The following is a 24,864-nucleotide window of genomic DNA, read 5'->3' as shown; positions in this document are numbered from 1 at the left end:
AAAAAAATGGTTTGAGATCAAAACAGTGCTGCTTTATAGTAATGCATTTGCTGTTGCATGTCCTGATATGACTACCATGTGATAGACAGTAAATTATTAGAAAAAATTTGTGGTTAGAACAATTGGAAATGCATGGGTTTCCTCATTTTACCTGAACTTCAGTTAAGTTTTCAAAATTAAGCAAATATTTCTTTGGTTTCTTCTATAGACAGGAGAACCGTATTAAGATCTTGCCTATTCTTGTGATATCCTGACTAGCAAAAAAAAATGATTTTCTTTTTGTCAGATCTCAAATTAAAAAAGGTTCCTTTTGCTTATGGAATTTCCTTTTATGCTACAAGTTAGCACTGTGTTTTATCTCCTGCAAAACCTCTTCCTGCAGCTTTGTTTTCACTTCCTCTCCACACTTGGGTCAGCATTTTTCACTGTGGAAGAAGGAAAGGTTGGGAATAGTGACATGAGGATACTAATCACATTTTCCTTTCCCTTTTTTTTTTTTTTTTTTTCTTAAAGTGACCTGCATACTGCATTACAAAAGTCTAATGAGAACCTTAACTTGTAAATTTTACCCTAGTCTCCTAGAGATGGAGGCTATTAAACAATGAATAGGTAACCAAAGAGATCAAAAAGATGGAAATGATCTATACTTTGACTGTGGTAGTGATTACAGAGATAGACAAAACTCAATAAATATAAATCTTACCTTATTAAAGTTGATTTAAAAATTAATTTAAAAATGCTTAATGATTCTGGCTAATAGAGATAGACTATGTAGGATGACGTGTAGATAATAGTTCCTCACTGAGAATGTCCTTAAAAGCCATGTACTAGTTTAGCAGTGAGAATTCTTGAATCTGCCTCTTTGGTAATGTGACAGATTTTATGAAGAAAGAGAGTGGCTTCTGGAAATTTCAGGTTTGGGGAAGGAGCTTAGCAGTCCATTCCCCATCCTCCTTTATTATTAACAGACTAGAGGCCCAGTGCACAAATTTGTGCATGGGTAGGGTCCCTCGGCCTGGCTGGCAATTGAGGCCTGTCGGGGGGCTGGCCAGGGAGAGGGTCCTGGGAGGTTGGCCAGCCTGCACCCCGATCGGGGTCAATGGCAGAGTCGGGGAGGAGGAGGGGAAGAGAGGGCAGCCAGCTGGGGGGAGGGGTCAGGGTCATGGGAGGTTGGTTTTGGGAGTGCACTGACCACCAGGGGGCAGCTTCTGCATTGAGCGTCTGCCCCATGGTGGTCAATGAGTGTCATAGCATCTGGTTAACTGGTCATTTCGGTTGTTCTGGTTGTTTGGTTGTAATGGTTGCTTAGGCTTTTATATATTTAGACTAGTGGCCCAGTGCACAAAATTCATGCCCAGGGGGGTATCCGTCAGCCTGGACTGCACCCTATCCAATCTGGGACCCCTGTGGAGATGTCCGACTGTCAGCAGTTGGACGTCCCTCTCATAATCTGAGACTGCTATCTCCTAACCACTCGCCTACCTGCCTGCCTGACTGCCCCAAACCGCTTCTGCCTGCCAGCCTGATCGCCCCAAACTGCTCCTCTGCTGGCTTGATCACCCCTAACCACCTCTACCTTGGCCCTGCACCCGAGACCCAGAATTCCCTCCTCTAGCTAGCCGCAGGCACCTGGGACCTGGGCTTCCTTCCCTCTGGCCAGCCACAGGCACCTGAGACCCAGACTGGCTTTCCTCAGGGCCAGCTGCAGCCTCAGGACCATGGCAGATGGCTTCGCCCTGGCCACAGGCACTGGTGAATGGGACTACGGGGTGGGCAGCTTCTCTGGATGGCTGCAGCCCAGGACTGTGGGGCAGGCAGCCTGTCTGTCTCTCAGGCCACAGCCAGCTGCAGGCGCTGGTGCCGGATACCTCTGGCAGGCAGCTTCACCCGGGCCTGGCTTTGTCAGAAGGACATGCAGCTGGTCATCCAGAAGACGTCTGGTCTAATTAGCATATTACCCTTTTGTTAGTATAGATTCTTCTTAGGTGTCTTCAGAAAATGCTCTATACATGGTGTTTATTATGCCACCTACATGCACTCTCCCTCTTCATTGACTTGGAAAAGGATATCAGTTTTAAAGGAGTTCAGCTCTTTCTGCCAGCCTGCTTTTTCCAAGATTAAAATCCATTGTGGATTTGACTGTTTTGTATCAAATCTGCTCTAAACTGTTGGACTAGAAGCAAACTAATTATTGTCATGATATAGCAGTGGAGAGATTATAAAACAGTACTAAGTTCTTAAAAAGCTGTCATATCTTGAAGTGAAATAGGCTACTTTTGAATAGTTTAATCTATAGCCTGAAGGGTTTTGGACTTGAGAGCTGTCAAATATGAAATTGGGTTTTAGATTATGAAATCCTGGCTAGTTTCTAGGGGCAGCATCAGCCATTAAACTTTCCAGTTTGCATTTTATCCAAGGATTGACTTTGAGATTATAAGAAATATAGAGGCAGATGAGCTTTTCTTATCAAATATTCCATTTCTGTACTTCATATCAAACCTTTTTTGGCAAATAAACAAAAAACTCCATGGTAGATTGTCTTTATTTCCTTTGCTTAACTGCCTTGGGAGACTTTTTTTCTTTCTCAAGCATAACTTTGGTGACCAGAGTTTCCTACTGTGGGGTGTCAGAATTGAGCAGGCAGAGTGGCTAGTTATTGCCATTGAAGTCATTTGACAAAGGCAGTAAAGCCCAAGGGTTGCTCTTTGGGCAAAGCTATAGCTGATAGAGCTTCTCTTTGGAAAAGCCATTATAAGTTAAAATCGTTTGTCTCTAAGCAATGTTAGTATTGAAAAATGAAGCCCTCATAGTTAAGTCTTACTGGCGTAGACAGCAGCTCCATTTGGTGCTTGCTAAAAGTGTTTGGTTCATCTCTTGGGTTTTATAGCAGCATGAATTCATATGTACACAGAATTTGTAAAAGAAGGTCAAATACAAGGTCTACATTTTATTGATAGCTTTCTATTGTGCATAGCACTGACATAAACTAATTGTGTACCCAGTCAATTTCACTTGGCTATGCTATGGGTAATGTTATAGTTGCTCATCAACTCAGTAGCCATTTCTTGCACTCAAAGTGAGAAATTCTTTTACTATTTATTTACAGTCTTAGGAAAAGAAAATATACTGTGCTACTTATCAAGAGAAAATTTAATCTCTGTCATCAGCAGTGGATTTAACTTGGTTAACAAGATAGTAAGCAGGATTTCTTATTCTTTTGTTTTCAATGCCACATAGTGCTGAGTAAACAGGCAATATATTAGATATATATTTTAATTTTGGATAACTGATAGGAATTACCCAAATGTTAATAGAAGTTACTTCTAAATAATAGGATTACACATTATTTCTACTGTTTGCTTTTCTTATTTTTCATAGTGAGCATATATAACAAAAATTTTAAATCATATATAAAAAAGAAAAATATTTAAAACAAACCATTATAATCTTGAGTCTAAGTTCTAGGTCTTTTTCATTCACTATGTTGGTCTTTCTGGGCTTCGGTTTTTCCTAGTCCATAAAACAGAAAGACCTAGGCCTGCTCAGTTTTAACATTCTGAGTCTTATGATTATCTCTACCTCTTTCCTGCCTTTTCAGCCACTCTACCAGTATTAGCATTCAATATCATATAATTTTGCCCTCTTAAAATAAGGAATTTCTAGACACCCCTTCATACTTCCAGATCTTTCTTCCACTTTTCACCTAAACTTTTAAAAGTTGTCTACAATTACTCTCTCATATCTCCTTAGACTCACTCCATCTGCTTTCTGTCCCCACCACTGCACGGAAATAGTCCATGCTAAGATCACCAGTGATCTCACATTAAAGATCTATGGGTACATTTAAATCCTTATTCTACATTACCTCTCAGCATCATCTGCATAGTTGTCTTCAACCCATTACTGAAACCTCATGTGGCTTCTGTTTCATCACACTTATGACTGTTATTTTTGAGTTTTCTTTGGAGTTACCTTCTTCTTCCTGGTTCACCTACCATGACCTCCACTCCAGCTCACTCTTCATTTTCTTTTTGGCCTAGATATTTTTATATTAATAATTCCCAAATAGGTAAGAACATTAGAAATCCTTTTGTGCTTCAGAATTCTAATTCAATTGCTTGCTCTATTTCTTGCAAGCTGACAAAAATATGAACTAACTAGAGGCCTGGTGCATGAAATTCGTGCACAGGGGTGAGGGGGGTTGTCCCTCAGCCTAGCCTGCACCCTCTCCAATCTGGAACCCCTCGAGGGAGGTCTGACTGACCGTTTAGTTGGACATCCCTCAAGGGGTTCCAGATTGGAGCTCACAATCCAGGATTGCTGGCTCCTAACTATTCACCTGCCTGCCTGCCTGATTGCCCCTAACCGCTTCTGCCTGCCAGCGTGATCACCCCCTAACCACTCCCCCTGCCAGACTGATTGATGTCTAACTACTCCCCTTCCAGCCTGTTTGCCCCAAACTTCCTTTCCTGCAGGCCTGGCCACCCCTAACTGCCCTCCCCTGCAGGCCTGGTCCTCCCCCAATTGCTCTCCCCTGCAGGCCTGGGTCCATCCCAACTGCCCTTCCCTGCAGGACTGGTCACCTTCAACTTCCCTCCTCTGCTGGCTTGGTCACCCCTAACTACCCTCCTTGGTAGGCCTGGTCCCTCCCAACCGCCCTCCCCTGCTTGCCTGATCACCCACAACTGCCCTCCTTTCAGGCCTGTTTCCTCTCAACTTCCCAACTTTCTGCCCCTGCTGGCCATCTTGTGCCCACATGGGGGCGGTCATCTTGTGTGTTGGAGTGATGGTCAATCTGCATATTGCTCTTTTATTAAATAGGATAGAGGTCTGGTGCATGGGTTGGGGCTTGCTGGTTTTTGCTGAAGGGTATCTTGGATCAGAGTGGGGGTTCCCTTGGGGTGTGGGGCAGCCTGGATGAGGGGCCTATGGTGGTTTGCAGGCCAGCCACCACCCCTGGCGACCCAAGCAGAGGCTCTAGTATCTGGGGTTTATTTATCTTCTACAATTGAAACTTTGTAGCCTGGAGCAGAGCCAAGCCTCCTGCTTGTTCAGTGGTGGCAGTCATTTCTGTTGGAATTTATGTATTTTCTATAATTGAAACTTTTAGCCTTAAGTGGAGTCCTGGGCTGGCCAGGGTGTGTGGAAAACTTGGCTTCCTCCATCACCGGGGGCAACCCTAGCCTAAACGGAACATCCAGCTCTTTCCAGCCCTATGGCTGCTGCCATTACTCTTTGGATTTATGTGGGTATCTTCTATCATTGAAACTTTGTAGCCTTGAGTGGAGGCCTAAGCTGGCAAGGGCAGGTGGAAAGCTTAGCTTCCTTCATTGCCGGGGAAACCCAAGCCTCCCTCCTGCTCTCTGTGGCCATAGCCATCTTGGTTGGGTTTATTTGCATATTTGCTCCTAATTGGCTGGTGGGCATGACCTGTGGGCATGGCTGGTTGGTGTAGCAGAGTGATGGTTTATTTGCATATTACTCTTTTATTAGATAGGATACTCGCCCCTCTCAAAGTTATACCTCCTCCAACATTGTTTATTTCAGAAAGTGTTCTCACAAATCATTTAAATATATACCTAAAACCTTGCTCTAAATGCAGTTATTCCTAAATCTAATTTTCTCTCTTTCTCTGGTGCCAAATCCTAATCCAGATCCTTGTCATATCTTTTTTTGCCCACAACAGCTCTTTTAACAGTCTCATGGCCTTCTGGAGCCTGTTATTTGCATTTGTTTTCATACAGTAGCCAGAGCTGTCTTTTATTTTTTAGATTTATTGAGGTTTGACTTAATTTAGTAAACATCTCCTTTTATTTAATGTACAGTTCTGAGTTTCGATAAAAGTATGCAGTCATATCAACACTACCATACAATATTTGAATTGTTTCCATTTGTCTTGGGGGAAATACATAGGAGTTAGATTGTATGAACCATGGAAAGTTTATATTTAACTTTATAAGAAACTACCAATTTTTTTTTTTTACAGTTTCTGAACCACTTATACTCCTACTAGTTCTATATGAGAGTTTCAATTGTTCTACATTCTCCCTTGCACCAGTTTGTTTTAATTTATCTTAACCATTGTAATACATGTATAGTGGTAGCTCATTATAGTTTCAATGTACATTCCTGTGTGACTTATGATATTTAGCATCTTTCACATGTTTATTGAGATCCACATATTTTTCATGAAGTGTATACTTGAATCTTTTGTGTATTTTTTATTATGTATATTTTATTTTTGTTGGATTTTTAAATTGTTTTTTATGTATTACTAGAGGCCCGGTGCATGAAATTCATACACAGGGGAGGGGGTGTACCCTTAGAACAGCCTGCACCCTCTTCAATCTGGAACCCCTCAGGGGATGTCCATCTGCTGGTTTAGGCCTGATCCTGGGGATGGCCTGTCATCTCTCTCACAATCTGGGACTGCTGTCTCCTAACTGCTCACCTGCCTGCCTGCCTCATTGCCACTAATTTCCCCCTCCTGCCATCCTGGTCACCCTTAACCACCTCTGCTTGCTGGCCTCATCGCCCCTAATTGCCCCCTCCCCTGCTTATGTGGTCAACCCCAACTGCCCTCTACTGCTGACCTGGTCATCCCTCACTGCCCCCTTGCCAGCCTTGTTGCCCCCAACTGCCCCATCTCCCACTGGCCTGGTCACTCCCAACTAACCCCCCCGCCGGCCTGGTCACCCCATGCAGCCTGCTGTTCAGTTCTTTGGTCATCTCTCACTAACCTCCTGCCAACCTGGTCACCCCATGCAGCCTGCTGTTTAGCCATTACTGATACTGTGACAGCATCCCAGACAATTTGCATATTCTTCTATTATTAGTATAGATGGATACAAAGTCAGATATACTCTGTAAAAAAAAAATCTTCTTGTCTGTGGCTTGTCTTCCTATTCATTTATCAGTACATCAGAGCAAATTTTTTTTTTTTTTTCATTTTGATGAAGTGTAATTTATTCTTTTCTTTTATGGACCAATCTTTTCATGTTGTATCTAAGAATTATGTCTAACCCATAGTTACAAAGATTCTCTCCTTTTCTAATAGTTTAAAGCTTTACATTTTATCCTTAGATCTGTGATCCATCTTGAATTAATTTTTGTTCTTGGAATGTGAGATTGATATTGATTTTGTTGCTTATGGATATCCAGTTCTAGCAAATTTATTGAAAAGAATATTCTTTTCACCTTTCTCAAAAATCAGTAACCTATATTTGCATGGGTCTGTTTCTGAACTGTATTCTGTTCTGTATTTGCTGTGATCTCTGTCAGGGGTTAACTTTTTCTGCAAAGCACCAGAATTGTAAAAATTTTAGGTTTTGTAAGTCAAAAGGCAAAAATCCAAGTTATTATGTAGATACTTGTGTAACAAGAGAGAAAACGAATTTCTATGAATTTTTGATAGAATTTAAAATATAATAACTGATAACTGTGCAATACAATATGCAGATGATGCATTGTAGAATTGTATAGATGAAACCTGTGTAATTTTATTAACCAGTGTCATCCCAATAAGTTCAATTATAAATATAATAATTGAGTACAATTTTGTAACACAGCTCTACTAATAAGAAGAATGGAATTGGTGGGGATAATATTTTGTTTAATAAGGGTTCAAAATTAGTGTTTCTTCTCATCAAAATTGGATACAAATGTTCACCTAGTAATGCATATTTATAATAAAATTTTACATATTTTTATCTTTGAAAAATAACTTTTCACAAAAGTGATACGTATAGCAGTGGAAATGCTGCACTTTGTAGAGTGCTGAAAAGTACTGCAAAGTGATGAAAGAGCCACATACAGTCTGTCATAGCTATTCAACTCTTCACTGTGGGTAAACTTTGCCATAGACAATGTAAATAAATAAGTCTAGATATGTTCCAATAGAGATTTATTTATAGGTACTAAAATTTGAATTTCCTATAATTTTCACTTATCACTAAAGATTATTCTTTTTATTTTTTTCAACCATATATACAAATTTAAAAGCATCCTTATCTTAGGAACATATAAAAACAGGCGATATATAGGCTAGATTTGTTCTATGATCTGTAATGTGTTTACCTCACTTCCCTATTCTGTTTCTATTCTTGGCCTATATCATGTTGTCAGGATAATTGTAGCTTTGTGCTACGTATTAAAATCAGGCAACCTGAATCTTCAACTTCGTTCTTTTCCAAAATTGTTTTGGCTATTCTAGTTCCTTTGCTTTTCCATATAAATTTTTTAATCAGTTTATTGATTTGTACAAAAAAGTCCTGCTTAGAATTTTGTTGGAATTATGCTTAATCTACATTAGGTACAATTGATATCTTAACAATATTAAAAGAACTGGTATATCTCTAGATATATTTAGATCTTTTTTCATCTGTAGTTTTCTGCATATAGATTTTAGAATTTGCACATATTTTGTTAAATTTATACCTAAGTGTTTCATGGTTTTGGTTAGAGCCATCTTTTTTTAAATGTAGATTGTATCATGTTGTTTCCCCAGTGTAAAACCCGTCAGTGGCTTCACACTGCTCTTAGTATAAACTCTAATCTTTAAAAGCCTAAAAACTCTGAATGATCTAGGCTAAATTTAGCCTAATTTTATTCTGTTCTTCACCTTATTCAAAATGTTCTAGTCTTAGACTAGCAGGAAATGGTTTTATCAATTAAGGGGTATAACTTTTAGAATACTTGAAAGAGTAAATAACATTTTAAACAAACATTTTAAATATGTATATTTTAACCTTATTAAAGAGAGCAGTTCAGCCAAAACCGGTTTGGCCCAGTGGATAGAGTGTCAGCCTGCAGACTGAAAGGTTCCAGGTTCGATTCCAGTCAAGGGCGTGTACCTTGGTTGCAGGCACATCCCCAGTAGGGGGTGTGCAGGAGACGGCTGATCGATGTTTCTAACTTTCTATCTCTCTCCTTTCCTCTCTGTAAAAAAATCAATAAAATATATTTTTTTTAAAATAGAGCAGTTCGGTGATCTTTAGCAAATCATGAACTTAGAATTTTGCTGGGTAGTTGGGCTCTCTGTATGGAATTCTTTGATCTTTAAGTCTTTACTTTATGAGTATTGTTTGTTTTGTGTTGTTTGTTGATTTGTGTGTGTGTGTATGTGTGTATGTGTGTGTGTGTGTGTGTGTTTATTTTGTTTTGTTTTTTTATTAATCCTCACCTGAGGATATTTTTCCATTGATTTCCAGGGAGAGTGGAAGAGAGAGGGAAAGACAGAGTGAAACATCTATATGAGAGAAACACATCAATTGGTTGCCTCCTGCACAAGCTCCTACCAGGGCCTGGGCCAGCGAGGAGCCTGCAACCAAGATAGGTGCCCTTGACCAGGATCGAACCTGGGACCCTTTGGTCCACAGGCCAAGGCTCTATCCACTGAGCCAAACCAGCTAGGACTATGAGTATTGTTTACAAGGAACTTAGTTTTATTTATATTTGTTAAAGAAAATATTTTTTCCTTCCTAATAAACATGCTGAAACTTGACAAAAAGGCTAGTTTTCTGACCAAAGCAAGGATCCTGTCACTGTACATGAATGAAGTTAATTTTTCCAGCTAAAATGGTTCTTACATTGCACATCTTCTGCGAACTTTATTATAGTACCTAAAGTAGAAATGTTAGACTAATTATATGGTGGGGGAAGGTCTGCAACTATGTGCCTAAGACAAGAGAGTCACAAGATTCATTTTTAAAAATTAACTTTTAAACTGGTACTTTAATCAACCACTATTTATTCAGCTCCTTATGCTAGATATATAGAGATGAATATGATATAGCCTAGGACTTAAAGAAGTTAAAAAATTTCTTGAAATGAAGCAACAGTCACAATTAAAAGTGATTATAAATGGAGAAATAAGTAGCCCAGTAGGATTAAGAGTTTGATAAGACTACTTAATTTTCAAGATGTAAGACTAGAAAGGAGACAGTCTAAAGGGCTTATATTCCATTCAATAACTAGAGGTTCCAATACATATAGAATTGTCTGGAGAACTTAAAAAAATCAGATTCCCAGTCTCATCCCTCAGAGATTGACTAGGTATGCCTAGGGTGGTTTCCCAGGTGATTCTTATTTAGCTAGCAAACTCTAGTCTGTACACTGACATTTAATACATTTAATAGTCAATGCAATAGGTAAGATTGAGCCACAGAATAGTTAAACTAGGTAAAAAGATGATCATATTAACATTTTAGAAAGTTAAATCCAATAGTAGTATAGAATAGTAAAGTCACCTGAGAATATCATTAAAATGCAGATTTTGATTAATAGATCTAAGATACTGCCTTTCTAACAAGCTCCAAGTTGAGGCTGATACTACTTGACTGAAGACCACTGTTTGAATAACAAGGAAGAGAGGTTAGATTAGAATGGGGTGAGACTAAAGACATAAAGATCAGGTAACTGCCTATTGCAGGAATCTAGGCAAAATATCTACTCCGTGTTTGGTAATGGCAAGAATAAGTTCTAGTGACATGTAATAGGTGATATTGGGAAAACTAATTTAGTGAGTTAGTAGGATGTGGTGTTAGAAGTGAGGGGAGAGGTGCTGAAGGTTGAAGTTTAGCTATCTAGGTTGATGGCATTAATTGAACTAGAATAAAAGACAGAGGAAGAAGGTGGCCTTGGGGGTAAAAGTGGGCTGGCTAGAATAGAATAGAATAGAATAGTTACTTAGAGTTGAGAAAAGTGATAACCAGAGAGTTAGTTTTTAATGCATTGAGTTTGAAGAGTCTGTGAGATACCCAAAATGTAAAGGGGTCAGTAGAAAAAAGGAACTCACAATAGACTAAGAAGTGTCAGATATGTTAGTCAGTAGACTAATAAGTGTCAGATATGTCAGCTGTTTGAAAGGCATTTCCAGGAGGGAAAGTCAGAGTATCATTGCCACAGAGACATCAAACAAAAGATTCGATATGGTTCTATGAGAGTGCATAAAATTATACTTTAATAACTGTCCAAAATGCTAATTGACTAAAAGGAGTTTATTAGTTTTTCCTCTCAATCTTTTAATTTAAGGACCAGAGCCAGTTTTTTCAAATTATTCATTATGAAAAGCCTCATAGTGCCTTTTCCATTCAGATTTTCTTTTTTTCCTCCCCTACAGATCAAGAGCTGCTAGATACAATTGAAAGTTTTGCCATGCACTGAAAGGGAAGCATTGTATGTGAAGTTCTATTTTCTAAAATGTCTGCCTGTAACACCTTTACTGAGCACGTTTGGAAACCTGGTGAATGCAAGAATTGCTTTAAACCTAAAAGCTTGCACAAGCTCCCTCCAGACCCTGAGGAGACAGCCATCACCCACAGCCATGTGAAAACTAATGCCAATCACAGTAACAACCACCATATCAGGAACACTGCAAATTTCCGGCCTCCTGTTGCTAAAAAACCCACTATAGCTGTGAAGCCCACTATGATGGTGGCAGATGGGCAAAGTGTATATGGTGAGCTTAACATCCAAGGACACTGTGAGAACACACCTGTCATTATAGAGAGGAACCGAAATAGGACAGCCTTGAATCAGAAACCACTCAATAATAATAATAATAATGAAGATGATACTGAAGGAGTTAGCCATGTTTCTAAACCTTTTGGCAATAATGACAGTGCAAAGAAGATATCAAGTAACAATAATGGGCTAACTGAAATGTTGAAGGAGATAGCAGGCTTGGATACTACTCCTCAGATAAGAGTAAATGAAACAAATGCCAAAGAAATATTCTTAGGAAGAATAAATGATTGCTATAAACGATCTTTGGAAAGAAAGTTTCCACCAAGTTGCATGATGGTTGGGATAAAGGATACTCAGGGCAAGCATGTTATTCTGAGTGGGAGCACAGAAGTGATCAGTAATGAAGGGGGCCAGTTCTGTTATCCAGAGTTTTCTAGTGCAGAGGAATGTGAGGAAGATGTACTTTTCAGTAACATGGAAGAGGAGCATGAAAGCTGGGATGAAAGTGATGAAGAGCTGTTGGCCATGGAGATTCGTATGAGAGGACAACCTCGATTCGCTAACTTTAGGGCAAACACCTTGTCTCCTGTTCGATTCTACGTGGACAAAAAATGGAATACTGTTCCTCTGCGAAATAAGTCTCTGCAGAGAATCTGTGCTGTAGACTATGATGATAGTTATGATGAAATCCTGAATGGTTATGAAGAGAATTCTGTGGTCTCCTATGGACCAGGAAGCATTCAGAGCATGGCATCATCTGACTCCACATCACCAGATTCTTGTTTAACAGAAGAATCACGTTCTGAGACAGCCAGTAGTTTATCCCAGAAGATCTGTAATGGGGGAATATCTCCTGTTACCCAAGGAGATTCTAAGGACATGAAGGAAAGTGAGCCTAATTATGAAAGTCTCTCTGGTAACCATCAAGAGGATTCATCACAAGCATCCAAAGGTTCAGATAAAGTTCCAGAGACACACAAAGCAGTCCTTGCTCTCCGATTAGAAGAGAAAGATGGCAAGATTGCTGTACAAACTGAGAAGCAAGAAAGAAAAGCCTCTACAGATACTGCTGGGCAAGCAGTAATCATAAACCTCATTCCTGTACAAGAGCAAGCAAAGCCTTACCGCATAGTGAACCTTGAGCAGCCATTGTGCAAGCCATATACTGTTGTAGACGTGTCAGCAGCGATGGCTAGTGAGCACCTTGAGGGCCCTATTAACAGCCCCAAGACAAAAAGCTCATCTTCTACTCCAAACTCTCCGGTGACATCACCTATATCAACATCAGGACAATTAAGTGCCCATTTCCAAAAATCCAGTGCAATTCGATACCAGGAAGTATGGACATCCAGTACCAGTCCACGACAAAAGATACCTAAGGTGGAATTAATTAGTGGTGGAACTGGATCAAATGTCCCTCCAAGGAAAAACTGTCACAAGTCAGCACCTACTTCACCCATTGCTGCAAATGTTTCCTCTAAAACCATCCCTGTTAAGTCACCTAATTTGTCTGAAATAAAATTTAATAGTTATAACAATGCTGGTATGCCTCCTTTTCCAATTATCATTCACGATGAGCCAACTTATGCTCGGAGTTCCAAAAATGCTATCAAAGTTCCCATTGTAATTAATCCAAATGCATATGACAATCTAGCCATTTATAAAAGTTTTCTTGGAACAAGTGGAGAACTTTCAGTGAAAGAAAAAAGCACAAGTATGATAAGCCATACTTATGAAGAAATAGAAACTTCAAGCAAAGTGTCTGATGACACCACTGGCAATCCCACTGACTGTCCCCAAGCTAAAGGGTTTTCAAATAGCACAGAATGTAAAAGGGGCTCAGTGGCTCAGAAGGTCCAGGAGTTTAACAGCTGTCTGAACAGAGGTCTGCCTTCCCCACAGAGAAACTGTAGTTCCAGCCTCAGCTCCCCAACTAAGATCCAGAGAACCACTCAAGAACCTGTTGCCAGAACAGAAGGCACTCAGGAGTCTCAGATGGTGGGCAGTGGCAGCAGCAACAAGGAAAATGCAAGCATAGTGCTTTCTCAAATTGTGGCTTCTATCCAACCCCCACAGTCCCCTCCAGAAATGTCCCAGTCAGGCCTTAAAACTTGCAGTGTGGAAGAGCTTTATGCAGTTCCTCCCGAGGTTGATGTTGCTAAAAGTACACCAGTCCGGCCAAAATCTCTCTTTCCATCTCAGGCCAGTGGTGAGCATGAAGCACCTCAGACCACAGAAAATCTTACCACTAAAGTACAGAAAGATCCACTGGCAAAGCAAGTCACAACCTCTCCCTCCAAGTTAGTGATTAACCCCCAGAGTGAGCCATCACCTCCTTTTCCTCCACCACGTTCTACGTCCTCCCCTTACCATGCAAGTAACCTTTTGCAGAAGCATTTCACCAACTGGACCAAGCCAACCAGCCCTACTAGGTCAACAGAAGCTGAATCTGTTTTGCACTCTGAAGGCAGCAGGCGGGCAGCTGATGCAAAACCTAAACGCTGGATATCATTTAAAAGTTTCTTCCGTCGTCGGAAAACAGATGAGGAGGACGACAAAGAGAAAGAACGAGAGAAAGGGAAACTGGTGGGTCTGGATGGCACAGTCATCCACATGCTGCCCCCTCCTCCAGTTCAGCACCAACACTGGTTCACAGAGGCAAAAGGAGAGTCCAGTGAGAAGCCAGCCATCATCTTCATGTACAGGTGTGACCCTGCCAAAGGCCAGCTCAGTGTAGATCAAAGTAAGGCCAGAGCAGACCAGTCAGCAATCATGGAGAAGGGTGGAACACAGGATGGGTTACTACAGGTCTCAGAGGAGAAGAAGAAAAGGAGTTATTCTTCTCCATCACAGATTCCTAAAAAAATTCTCAGGTATGTAAAATAGACTAGCAGAATGTGGAAACTATTTACACGTTTATCTTTAAGATTGCATAAGAGCATTTTTTGTTTGTAAGTAGCACATAGGGGCCATCAATCTTTATAACTGCATTCCAAGATTAGAATATTATTGAAGTGCTCTTATTGCACTGAACAAGGTTTACGGCCCTGGATCTTTAGCTAAAGTATCTTGTTACCTTCAGTGACTGCTGAGGGGCTTTAACATAAAAAAGCAAATCTATAATACCTTAGTAGCAATAAATGCTACTTTGAAATGCTATGATAGTATGAGGATAAAACAGGAGTAAGTGAATAAAAGGTGGTGGTGTTCTTTCCCTCTTCAAGTGTTATCTCTATATGCAGGATGTTATTTTATGGGAATATTTGTGTTTTATTGCTGTCTCTGTCCTTCTCCCGAGTGTTATGGAAGGGAGCGTTGCAATTCATAGTTATTTAACAGGTAAGTAAAACAGAAGTTGGTTATTGATATTGAGACCCAAAGTTATAAACTTCAGTTGGGCAGATAATATACCCACATCAATTCTCTAGGCATTATATTTTATTTTTTATATTTTAACAACTGTTTATTAACCATCTACTCTGTCTAAGGCACATCCCAAATATTTATCTCAAATACTTATAACAGACCTATAAATTAGTTGTACTTTTCAGATGAGGAAACACAACATCTGGGAAGTTAATAATTGGTCAAATTCATATAGCTAGTAGTTGTCATTCAGAATTCAAACCCTGATTTGACTCCCTCTAAAGTCTGAATCATCCAATAATGATGCATTATTAATGAACACAAGATCAAACAAAAATTTTATATTTTTACTTCTAATCATTTAAATGAACATTCGTGGTTAGGAAACTTAGCTTTTTTCTTTCTCACTTACATTGTGAGCAAAATTACTGACTACTTCTAATCATTAAAATGAACATTCGTGGTTAGGAAACTTAGCTTTTTTCTTTCTCACTTACATTGTGAGCAAAATTACTGACTACCAATAAAAACAAGAAATATGATAGTTATGCCACATTTGTAGAAAATGGATGATTTCCTTATATCCCCTGTCCTTTTTACTATTTTTTGTTTTGCAAGTTAGAAATAATTTTAATATATTCTCTAATAAGAATGGGTATGCATACATGCCTGTGTCCCCACAGTTTACAATATATTTCTTGTTTAATTAAATTTATTGGATTACAGGTTTCACCTGTAAAACAAAATAAAATCAAAGATATGACCTGAGTATTCCATTCACCTGATTCTGAGTGTTCTTCCCCCTTGACTTATAATAAACCTTCTCTCTTAGGTTTGGTCTTTTCTTTGGTAAATACAGCAACCTGATGATAGGGTGGTTTCTCTCACCAGCTTTTCTTTAAAAAAGTATAAATAGAAATGAGGTAAACAGTTAATGCCTTCACTTTTTCTAGCAAAATGCCAGGAAGTTTTGTATATATTCTTTCCTAAAATAAGTTTTTCATATATCTCAAATACTTATGACAAATAGTTGTCAAAATGCTAGAAGATTTCCTGTTTTCCTTAAATCCATATTATAACAAAGTAAGTAAAATAGTGGTTATAGCTGAAACTGGTTTGGCTCAGTGGATAGAGCATCGGCCTGTGGACTGAAAAGTCCCAGGTTCGATTCTGGTCAAGGGCATGTACCTTGATTGCGGGCACATCCCCAGTAGGGGTTGTGCAAGAGGCAGCTGATTGATGATTCTCTCTCATTGATGTTTCTAACTCTCCTATCCCTCTCTCTTCCTCTCTGTAAAAAATCAATGAAAAATATTTTTGAAAATAGTGGTTATAAATGTATTCCTGGAAATAATAGTCTTGTCATTGGTGGTTGAAAGTGGGTGATAGAATGTTGTACTTCAGTAGTAATAAAATGCATATATTGTAAGTTAGTGTTTTCCTTAGAAAAGAAGCAATTTTAGAGTTACCTGTGAAGGAATGGCAGATAGTAAATGGTTTTGCTCCTAATTAAGAATGTCTGTGGTATATTTATCTGCATTCTGGAAGGCACAGTCAGGGAATGATTTGGGCTCTCTCTGTGGAATGATACTACTTTGGCTGCATGTCACTGTATATGGTCTAGAGTGGCTCATGCCCTTGACATGGCAGACCCCTTACTGTAAAGTTTATATTTTCACAGATTTTGATTGTAAATGGGCCCTTTCTTTCAAAATTTACCACTTCTTTATAGGTAACATCCATGAATCCAAATGGTGCAATTGGTTTGCCGTTTTGGTTCTCCAGATTATTCCAGCATTATAATAACTGGAGAGTGTTAAAACACAGATTGCTTGGCTCCCTCCCCCATAGACTGACTCAGTAGGTCTGAGGTAGTTCCTTATAATTTGCATTTCTAACAATTTTTCAAGTGGTAACTGATGCTGATGCTGATGCTGCTGGTCCTGGGGCCACACTTTTTAAACCACTGACCTCACCACTGTTGTAAATATATGTGCTGTAGTCTAAATAAAAGAATTTTGAGGTATTAAGCTTTTCTTAGAGGCACATTGGAATTTTCAAATTTTATCATATTCCAGACTAAGAAGAAAAGGTGGTATGAAGTAGTTTTTATTAACTTTTTAAAATGTTTAAACATGAATACTCTTATTGAGAAAAGTATACAATTTGCCTTTACAATAATTACCTCTTTTACTTGAAGCAACTTTCAGAGGAAAAACATTACTGTCAAATTTCAGCATTTATGTTTCCGGCTTGACTGCAATGTAACCACCCTATGCCTGGAAACACTGCTGGAAGAAATGAAAATACAAGATTTTCTTTATACAATAGTAAATGAGGATTCCAAATTCAAACTATATATAAGGAAATAAAAGTACTCTATTTACTAAAGGCCAGACCCTAGACTTTGAAAGATGAGAGTTTGTAGAGCCATTCATTATGGGATGAGATTGTCATTAAGTTCATTTATTTGACTGTTCAATCAACATAAATTGAATATTTTAACAGTGCCATAGGGACAAATGGGAGAAAAATTATCACACTGCTGAAATATTGCATATGACTTCAGCTATCCTGTCAGGTCCTTCTATGTATAGTGACTATAATGATACCACATAGAATTAATTAGAGGATAAAATGAGAAAACATGCAAAAGATTAGTACAGGATCTAGCATATATTAGGTGCTTTAAACATGTTAGTAACTCCTCTGCCCTCAATAGGATAAGTGCTAAAATAATGTATATGTTGAGTGGTACAAAAGTATAAAAAATGATGATGAAATCAGCTTAAAGGAGACTTCTCAGAAATGAATTGCAAACCAGAATCTAAAAAGCAAACAGGATTCTGCCAGCTGGTTGGAAAAGATATTGTAGGCAAAAAGAATAACATATGCAAGGTCGCAGAAATGAATGTGGCAAACAGAAACAGGTGACTGGAAAAGATAATGAATATGGTCCTGGCCTGTTAGCTCAGTTAGAGCATCATCCCAATAAGCCAAAATCGCAGGTTCGATTCTCCAATCTGGCACATACAAAAATCAGCCAATGGATACATATATAAGTGGAACAATAAATCAGTGTTTCCATCTCTCTAAAATCAATTAAAATATTTTAATTAAATTTATTGGGGTGACATTGGTCAACATGAACATATAGGTTTCAGGTGTGGGTTTCTATATTACAAGACCTGTATATTGGATCATGTGCCTACCACCTGAAATAAAATCTTCTCCTGTCACCATAAATTAGAGCTCCCTTCTCTTCCAACCCCCTTCCTTCTGGCAACCATCACACTGTTTGTGTTCACCAGTTGCAGTTTTATATCCCACATATAAGTGAAAACATATAATTCTTAGCATTTTCTGACTGATTTATTTTATTTAGCATAATGTTCTCAGCATCCATACATGTTGTTGCAAAGGGCAGTATTCCATCCTTTCTTGTTGCTGAGAAGTATTCCATTGTGTATATGTATCTTTTTTAAAAAAATCTTTATTGTTCAGATTATTAAAATGTTCCTCTTCCCCCTCCATAGCTCCCCTCCCCCTGGTTCCAAACACACCCCAGGCTTCGTACCCGCCCCCACACTGTCCCATAGATGTAAGATCTTTGTCCAGTTTCTTTCTGCAACCCCCCCCCACACACACACACACCACTTTTTCCCTGAGAATTGTCAGTCTGCTCCGTTTCCATGCCCCTGATTCTATTACATTCACCAGTTTATTCAGTTCATCAGATTTTTTTATTCTTTTGATTTTTAGATTCACTTGTTGATAGATATGTATTTGTTGTCATTTTGTTGTTCATAATTTTTTATCTTTACTTTTTTCTTTTTTCTAATTTTGCTCTTTTTATTTTTTTAAATAAATCTTTATTGTTCAGAGTATTACAGTTGTTCCTTTCCCCCCCATAGCTCCCCTCCACCCGGTTCCTACCCCACCCTCTGCCTTTACCCCTCCCCCCTCCACTTTCCTCATCCATAGGTGTATGATTTTTGTCCAGTCTCTTCCCACACCCTCCATACCCTTTCCCCCCGAGAATTGTCAGTCCACTCCCTTTCTATGCCTCTGATTCTATTATATTCACCAGTTTATTCTGTGTCATCAGATTTTTTATTCACTTGATTTTTAGATTCACTTCTTGATTGATAGGTATTTGTTGTTCATAATTTTTATCTTTATCTTTTTCTTCTTCCTCCTCTTCTTAAAGAATACCTTTCAACATTTCATATAATTCTGGTTTGGTGGTGCTGAACTCCTTTAGCTTTCTCTTATCTCTGAAGCTCTTTATCTGACCTTTGATTCTGAATGTTACCTTTGCTGGGTAGAGTAATCTTGGTTGTAGATTCTTGCTGTTCATCACTTTGAATATTTCTTGCCACTCCCTTCTGGCCTGCATAGTTTCTGTTGAGAAATCAGCTGACAGTCATATGGGTGCTCCTTTGTAGGTAATTAACTCTTTTTCTCTTGCTGCTTATAAGATTCTCTCTTTGTCTTTTGCTTTTGACATTTAAATTATGATATGTCTTGGTGTGTTCTTCTTTGGATTTCTTTTGCTTGAGGTTCTGTGTGCTTCCTGGACTTGTAAGTCTATTTCTTACATCAGTGAGAGAAGTTTTTAGTCATTATTTCTTCAAATAGGTTTTCAATATCTTGGTCTCTCTCTTCTTCTGGCACCCCCATAATTCTGATGTTAGTACGCTTAAAGTTGTTCCAGAGACTCTTTACACTATCTTCATATTTTTGGATTCTTTTTTCTTTTTGCTCTTCCAGTTGGGTATTTTTTGCTTCATTATATTTCAAATCTTTGAATTGATTCTTGGGATCCTCTAGTCTACCGTTGAATATATGTATATTCTTTATTTCAGTTAGTGTATGCTTAATTTCTGATGGGTCATTTTCCTTTTTTTTTTTTTTTTTGTATTCTCACTAAAATCCTTGAAGGTCTCACTAAGATCCTCAGAGGGTTCTAGAAGATTCTTGAGTAATCTTAGAACTGTTTTGAACTCTATATCCAGTATTTTGCTTTCATCCATTTCTTTCCTTTGTGACATGTTTATTTGTCTCCACATTTTGGCTGCTTCCCTATGTTTGTTTGTATGTATTGGGTAGCTGCTAAGTCTCCTTGAGTTTATAGAGTGGCCTATAGGGCCCAGTGGCTCAGCCTCTCCAGTCACCTGAGGTGGACACTCTTGATGCACCCCTTTATGGGCTGTGTGCACAGTCTTGTTGTAATTGAGCCTTGATTGCTGTTGGTATCACTGGGAAGAATTGACTTCCAGGCCAATTGGCTGTGACAAACAGCTGTATCTATAATGGAGGATCTGCTTTGCAGGAAACACCCTTATGAGGCTAGGCTTGTTTTAGTAGGGCTTTGGTGCTTACTGAGTTTGCCCCTTTAATGTGTCACTTATGGATGTGAAGAGTTGTAATCCAGTATGGTCTCACACTGACCACTGGGTACACTGGCTCTTGGATCTCCAAGGAGGTGCAAAGTCAGCCACTGCCTCGGGCCACCCAGCAGGAGCTACAGAGAGATCTGCAGATTCATCCTCTTTGTATTGTGTTTGGAAGTGCCCAGACAAGGCCCAGCTGTGAAGCAAGGCAGGTTGCTGCTGGCCTTCTTTTGATAGTTTTGGGGCTCCCTGACCCAGCTGCTGCCTGTTTGACAGGCTTTAGGCTGAGAAAGGAGGGAATCCCCAGGGCAGAAGAAACAGCAATGGCTGCCAGTCAGCCCTGTACCGGAGAAGTCCCAGTGTAGGAACAATGATCGCTGCAAGCACTGAAAGAAAGCTGCTCTTGCATTCCTGCCCTGGTGCCAGACAGTCCAAGTTTCTCCCTGTCTGTGTCTGGGTCACCCAGAATCTTGCCCAGAACTGTAGTTCAAAGCAAACGGGAGCTTGTATCTCCCTCCTGATTAAAAAAGCAGTACACCCGGGTGCAAACCCATTCTGCACCTCTGTACCTCCTACCGGTCTCAATGCCCTTTCTTGTTTACCTATCTGGTTGTAGTACTTCACTCTGCCAGGTTTTCCACAGTTTTGGATGATAGTTGTTCTGTCTTTTAGTTGTAATTTTGATGTGGTTGTGAGAGGCAGCAAGTATAGATGTTTCCCTATGTTGCCATCTTGGTTCTCCTGGACCACCTTTTCATACAGTCTACTGTTCCAGGACACTTCGGTTATTTCCATGCCATGGCCACTGTGAATAATGCTGCAATAATTAAATATGCTCTCCTTTTGCTTTTTAGGTCTTCTTTCCAGTTGCTGCTGTGTTTGTGTGTTTTTCTTACCTTGTTTCCTAATTTGCTGATGCAGTCCTCAGCCTCTTCTAGTCTACTGTCTTAGCCTTCTATTGTGTTCTTTATTGGAGTTATATTGTTCTTCATTTCTTGGTTTGTTTTCATGTTGGTGACATTCTCATTCAGCTCCTTATAATTCTCTTTGAGTTGTGTATAATTGTCATTGAGTTTTGTGTATTTGTCATCCAGCTGTTTGAGCTTCCTTATAACCATTACTCTGAATTCTTTCTCTGGTATGTTGCTAGCCTCACTTTCATTTAACTACCTTTCTGGTGATTCCTCTTTATCTTTCATTTGGGGATTGCTTTCTTGTCTTCCTATGTTTAACTGTAATGTTTTAATTGTAGATCCAATTGCTTTCCTACCCAGGTTCTTTTGGGGAAGGTGCTACTGATGTGATCTCGCAGGTGTCCTGGGCTTAGTAATCTAGTGTAGCTCCCTACTTGAGCAATTTGGTTCTCTTAATTTATGCCTGTGAGCTGGAAAGGCAAACCTGCACTGTCTAGAAGTCAGCAGCTGTGGAAGGGAGTGTCCCAATTTTTGCTGGCTTGCACCCTTGATTGCAATCGCACGTGGCCAAAACCAGTTTGGCTCAGTGGACCGAGCGTCCTATGGACTGAAGGGTCCCAGCTTTGATTCCGGTCAAGGGCATGTACCTTGGTTGTGGCCACATCCCCAGTGGGGAGTGTGCAGGAGGCAGCTGATCAATGTTTCTCTCTCATTGATGTTTCTAACTCTTTATCCCTCTCCCTTCCTCTCTTTAAAAAAATCAATAAAGTATATTTAAAAAGAAATAAGGAAAAAAAGAAAGAAAGCGCACGTGCCCAGCAGAGACTCACAGTGACACCCAGAAACCATCTGTTGGGGTGTTTGGGCTTAGTGGCCCTGTGCTCTGGAAAGGTATTACTGTGGTGTCCAGACTCAGCTTTTGCTCCTGCACCTATCAATGATAGGCGTGCGTTCCTAATGGTGGCTCACAGGGGCACCTGAGGTGCATTTGCCAGCAAGGCACTCTGAAGGCACTGAAGCTGCATAATTGAGGTGTCTATGGTATCCAAAATGAGTGAGTTCAGAATTTCTACTGTGGGGAGGTAGGGTATTGTGTCTCTGTTTGTCTAAGATTGCACCCAGTGAGAGCTCACAGCAGCTCCTATGAGTGCTCTGTGAATAGATGGGCTCAGAGTGTCTGCCTTTTTGAAATGCTGGAATGTGAAGGTGTGTTTGCTGGCACAAAGCTCTGATGCACACTGATGGACCCTGGCACTGAGTTTGAGCAGCTGGGGTGATGGTGGGCAGCTATTCAGAAAAAGGAAAATTCAGAATTTCTACTTCGGGGCAGCGTGCCCTTGTCTGTGCAGGGTTGCAGAGCTGTCAATGGAGTATTACTGTATTTTCCGGCGTATAAGACAACTTTTGAAATGAAAAAAAGTCAACCGAAAATCGGGGGCAAAAGACCAAAATTGCACAAAAATTACCTGCAGATCTTGACGGCAAAGTAAGTCTTTTCTTTGAAGTGGGGGGTAGTCTTATACAGCGAATATAGGCCTAAACCTATATTTTAACTGTAAAATTAGGGGTTCGTCTTAGACACCGGAAAATACGGTAAGTTCCCCAACTATGTTTGTGTTTTGATCTGTTTCTCCCTTTAGTTCTGTGAATAGTTATTTTATATGTTTTCTCACATCTCGTTGCGTATTTTCAGAACTGCAAGTGGTGAAATCTCTGTCATTTATATTACGTATTTCCATGTGTTCCGGCTTGCTTTCTAGGAATTTTTCATTTTCTTTCTGGTAATCCTTCTTACTATGGTTATTTGCTTCTCTCCTTTGCCTAAGCATTTATCTCTATATATATTACTTTCCAGTAGATGGCGTTGATTTGCAAGGTATTTTACATCTGTGTTCTGTTAGGCTTCTGCTGACTCAGACACTGCTCCTTTGTCTCTAGCCCTGCTGGGCTGCCACCAGCAGCTCTCTGTTCCTCCCCTCTCCAGGCTGAATCCTTAGCTCCCAGCTGCAGGGCTGCATCTGCGGGACATCTACATCTTCCTCCCTTCTTGTCTCCCCATTTATTCCTGGTTGCCACCTTTCGATGTTTCAGTGTGGGGGTCTCTTGGTCATGGGTCTGTGTTGAGCAGGGATTTCTTTGCTTAATTATAATTGGTTAACTTGTTGAGATTTATGGAGCATTCTTCTGATATAACTCTCCTATTTTATTTTTAGAATTATGAATAGATCAGTGTTCTTCAAATGTGGTCCATGAAAGTTCAAATAATGATCCTGCATAATTTAACATTTGCTTAATAATCCTGAGAGACAAAAACAGTCAGGGTAAAACTACTTATACCTTAGCACAAATCAAAGTCATGGCACCATATTGTACTAATAGCTTTTTAAAAAACACCATACATTGGTTTCACTTAGAATGTCCTTGATGAAGTTAATTTTATTCAATTTCAACCCTTGAATATATGTCAGTTTAAAAATTCTGTGTGATGAAATCGGAAGTGCACATAGGGTACTTCTTCCGGTACCAAAGTGCACTAGTTTTCTTAAGGAAAAATACTTGTGAAATAGTTATTTTCAAAATACGACTTACAAAGCCCTCCTTTCTTGTGTACTGTCTTGAAAAAACAACTGGCAAACCAACTGTGGTTATTCATATGAATAGACATAGCCTATTACTTCAAGGGAAACAACTGACAGTTCTCAATTAGTTTTTCAATTTTAATTTTTTGTCAATGATAAAATTAAAGCTTTCAGGTAAAAATAAGAATTTTTGAAAACTTCTGTTTACCACCATGACCTTGATAGCTTCCCGATACTTAAAAACATTTTTCTGATGAGATTGTTGGTGGTATTAACAAAAAGATTTGTTAACATTATATAATGAAATATGTTAATATCTATCTACCAAACCTGCAACTCTTTGGTGTACACAGCATGTGGAATAATATTGCATCTTGAGCCAAAACCGGTTTGGCTCAGTGGATAGAGCATCGGCCTGCGGACTGAAGGGTTTCGGGTTCAATTCCAGTCAGGGGCATGTGCCTTGGTTGCAGGCATATCCCCAGTAAGGGGTGTGCAGGAGGCAGCTTATTGATGTTTCTCTCTTATCTATGTTTCTGACTCTATTCCTCTCCCTTCCTCTCTGTAAAAAAATCAATAAAATATATTTTTTAGAAAATATTGCATATTGAGCAAAATGCAAGCTTTGGAATCAGACAGACTAAAATTCAGTTCAAATTGTAATACTGGAAATTATGTGACTTAATTATGAATTTTTCAATTATATTTTACATTAAATACTAATTTCCTTTAGTATAGTGGTTGGATAACCATATACTTTACAAAGTGATCCATCCCCTTTATATTTCAAGTATTTACCTGGCACCATACATAGTTATTACAACATTGACTATATTCCCTGTGCTGTACTTTAAGTTCATGTGACTATTTTGTAAATATCAATTTGAACTTCTTAATGCTTTCACCTTATCACCCAGCCCCCAACTTCACTGCACTCTGCCAACCATCAGTCTGTTCTCTGTATTTATTAGTTTGATTCTATTTTATGACTTTATTTTGTTCTTTAGATTCCACATGTAAATGAAATAATATGGGATGTGCTATTTGTCTTTCTCTGACTGACTTATTTCACTTAGCATAATACCCTGTAGGTTCACTCATGCTGTTGCAAATGGTAAGATTTTATTTTTATGGCTGAGTCAA

General features: G+C 39.3%; 1 protein-coding gene across 2 annotated transcripts in view; it reads left to right on the top strand.

Moving 5' to 3' along the window:
- PEAK1 (pseudopodium enriched atypical kinase 1) overlaps positions 1 to 24,864 on the top strand; it is a 117,774-nt gene that overhangs the window by 41,696 nt on the left and 51,214 nt on the right. For both annotated transcript variants that reach the window (XM_084876569.1, XM_084876568.1), the window contains one exon: positions 11,120 to 14,339. In XM_084876569.1, the coding sequence (XP_084732695.1) occupies positions 11,200 to 14,339 (3,140 nt within the window). In that variant the 5' untranslated portion in view covers positions 11,120 to 11,199. The remainder of the gene's footprint in view (positions 1 to 11,119; positions 14,340 to 24,864) is intronic.

This window comes from Pipistrellus hanaki (assembly GCF_964339955.1).
Source record: "Pipistrellus hanaki genome assembly, chromosome: 1".
NCBI lineage: Eukaryota > Metazoa > Chordata > Mammalia > Chiroptera > Vespertilionidae > Pipistrellus > Pipistrellus hanaki.
Note: the sequence above shows the minus strand (reverse complement) of the source record. Positions and strands in the feature narration are given on the sequence as shown.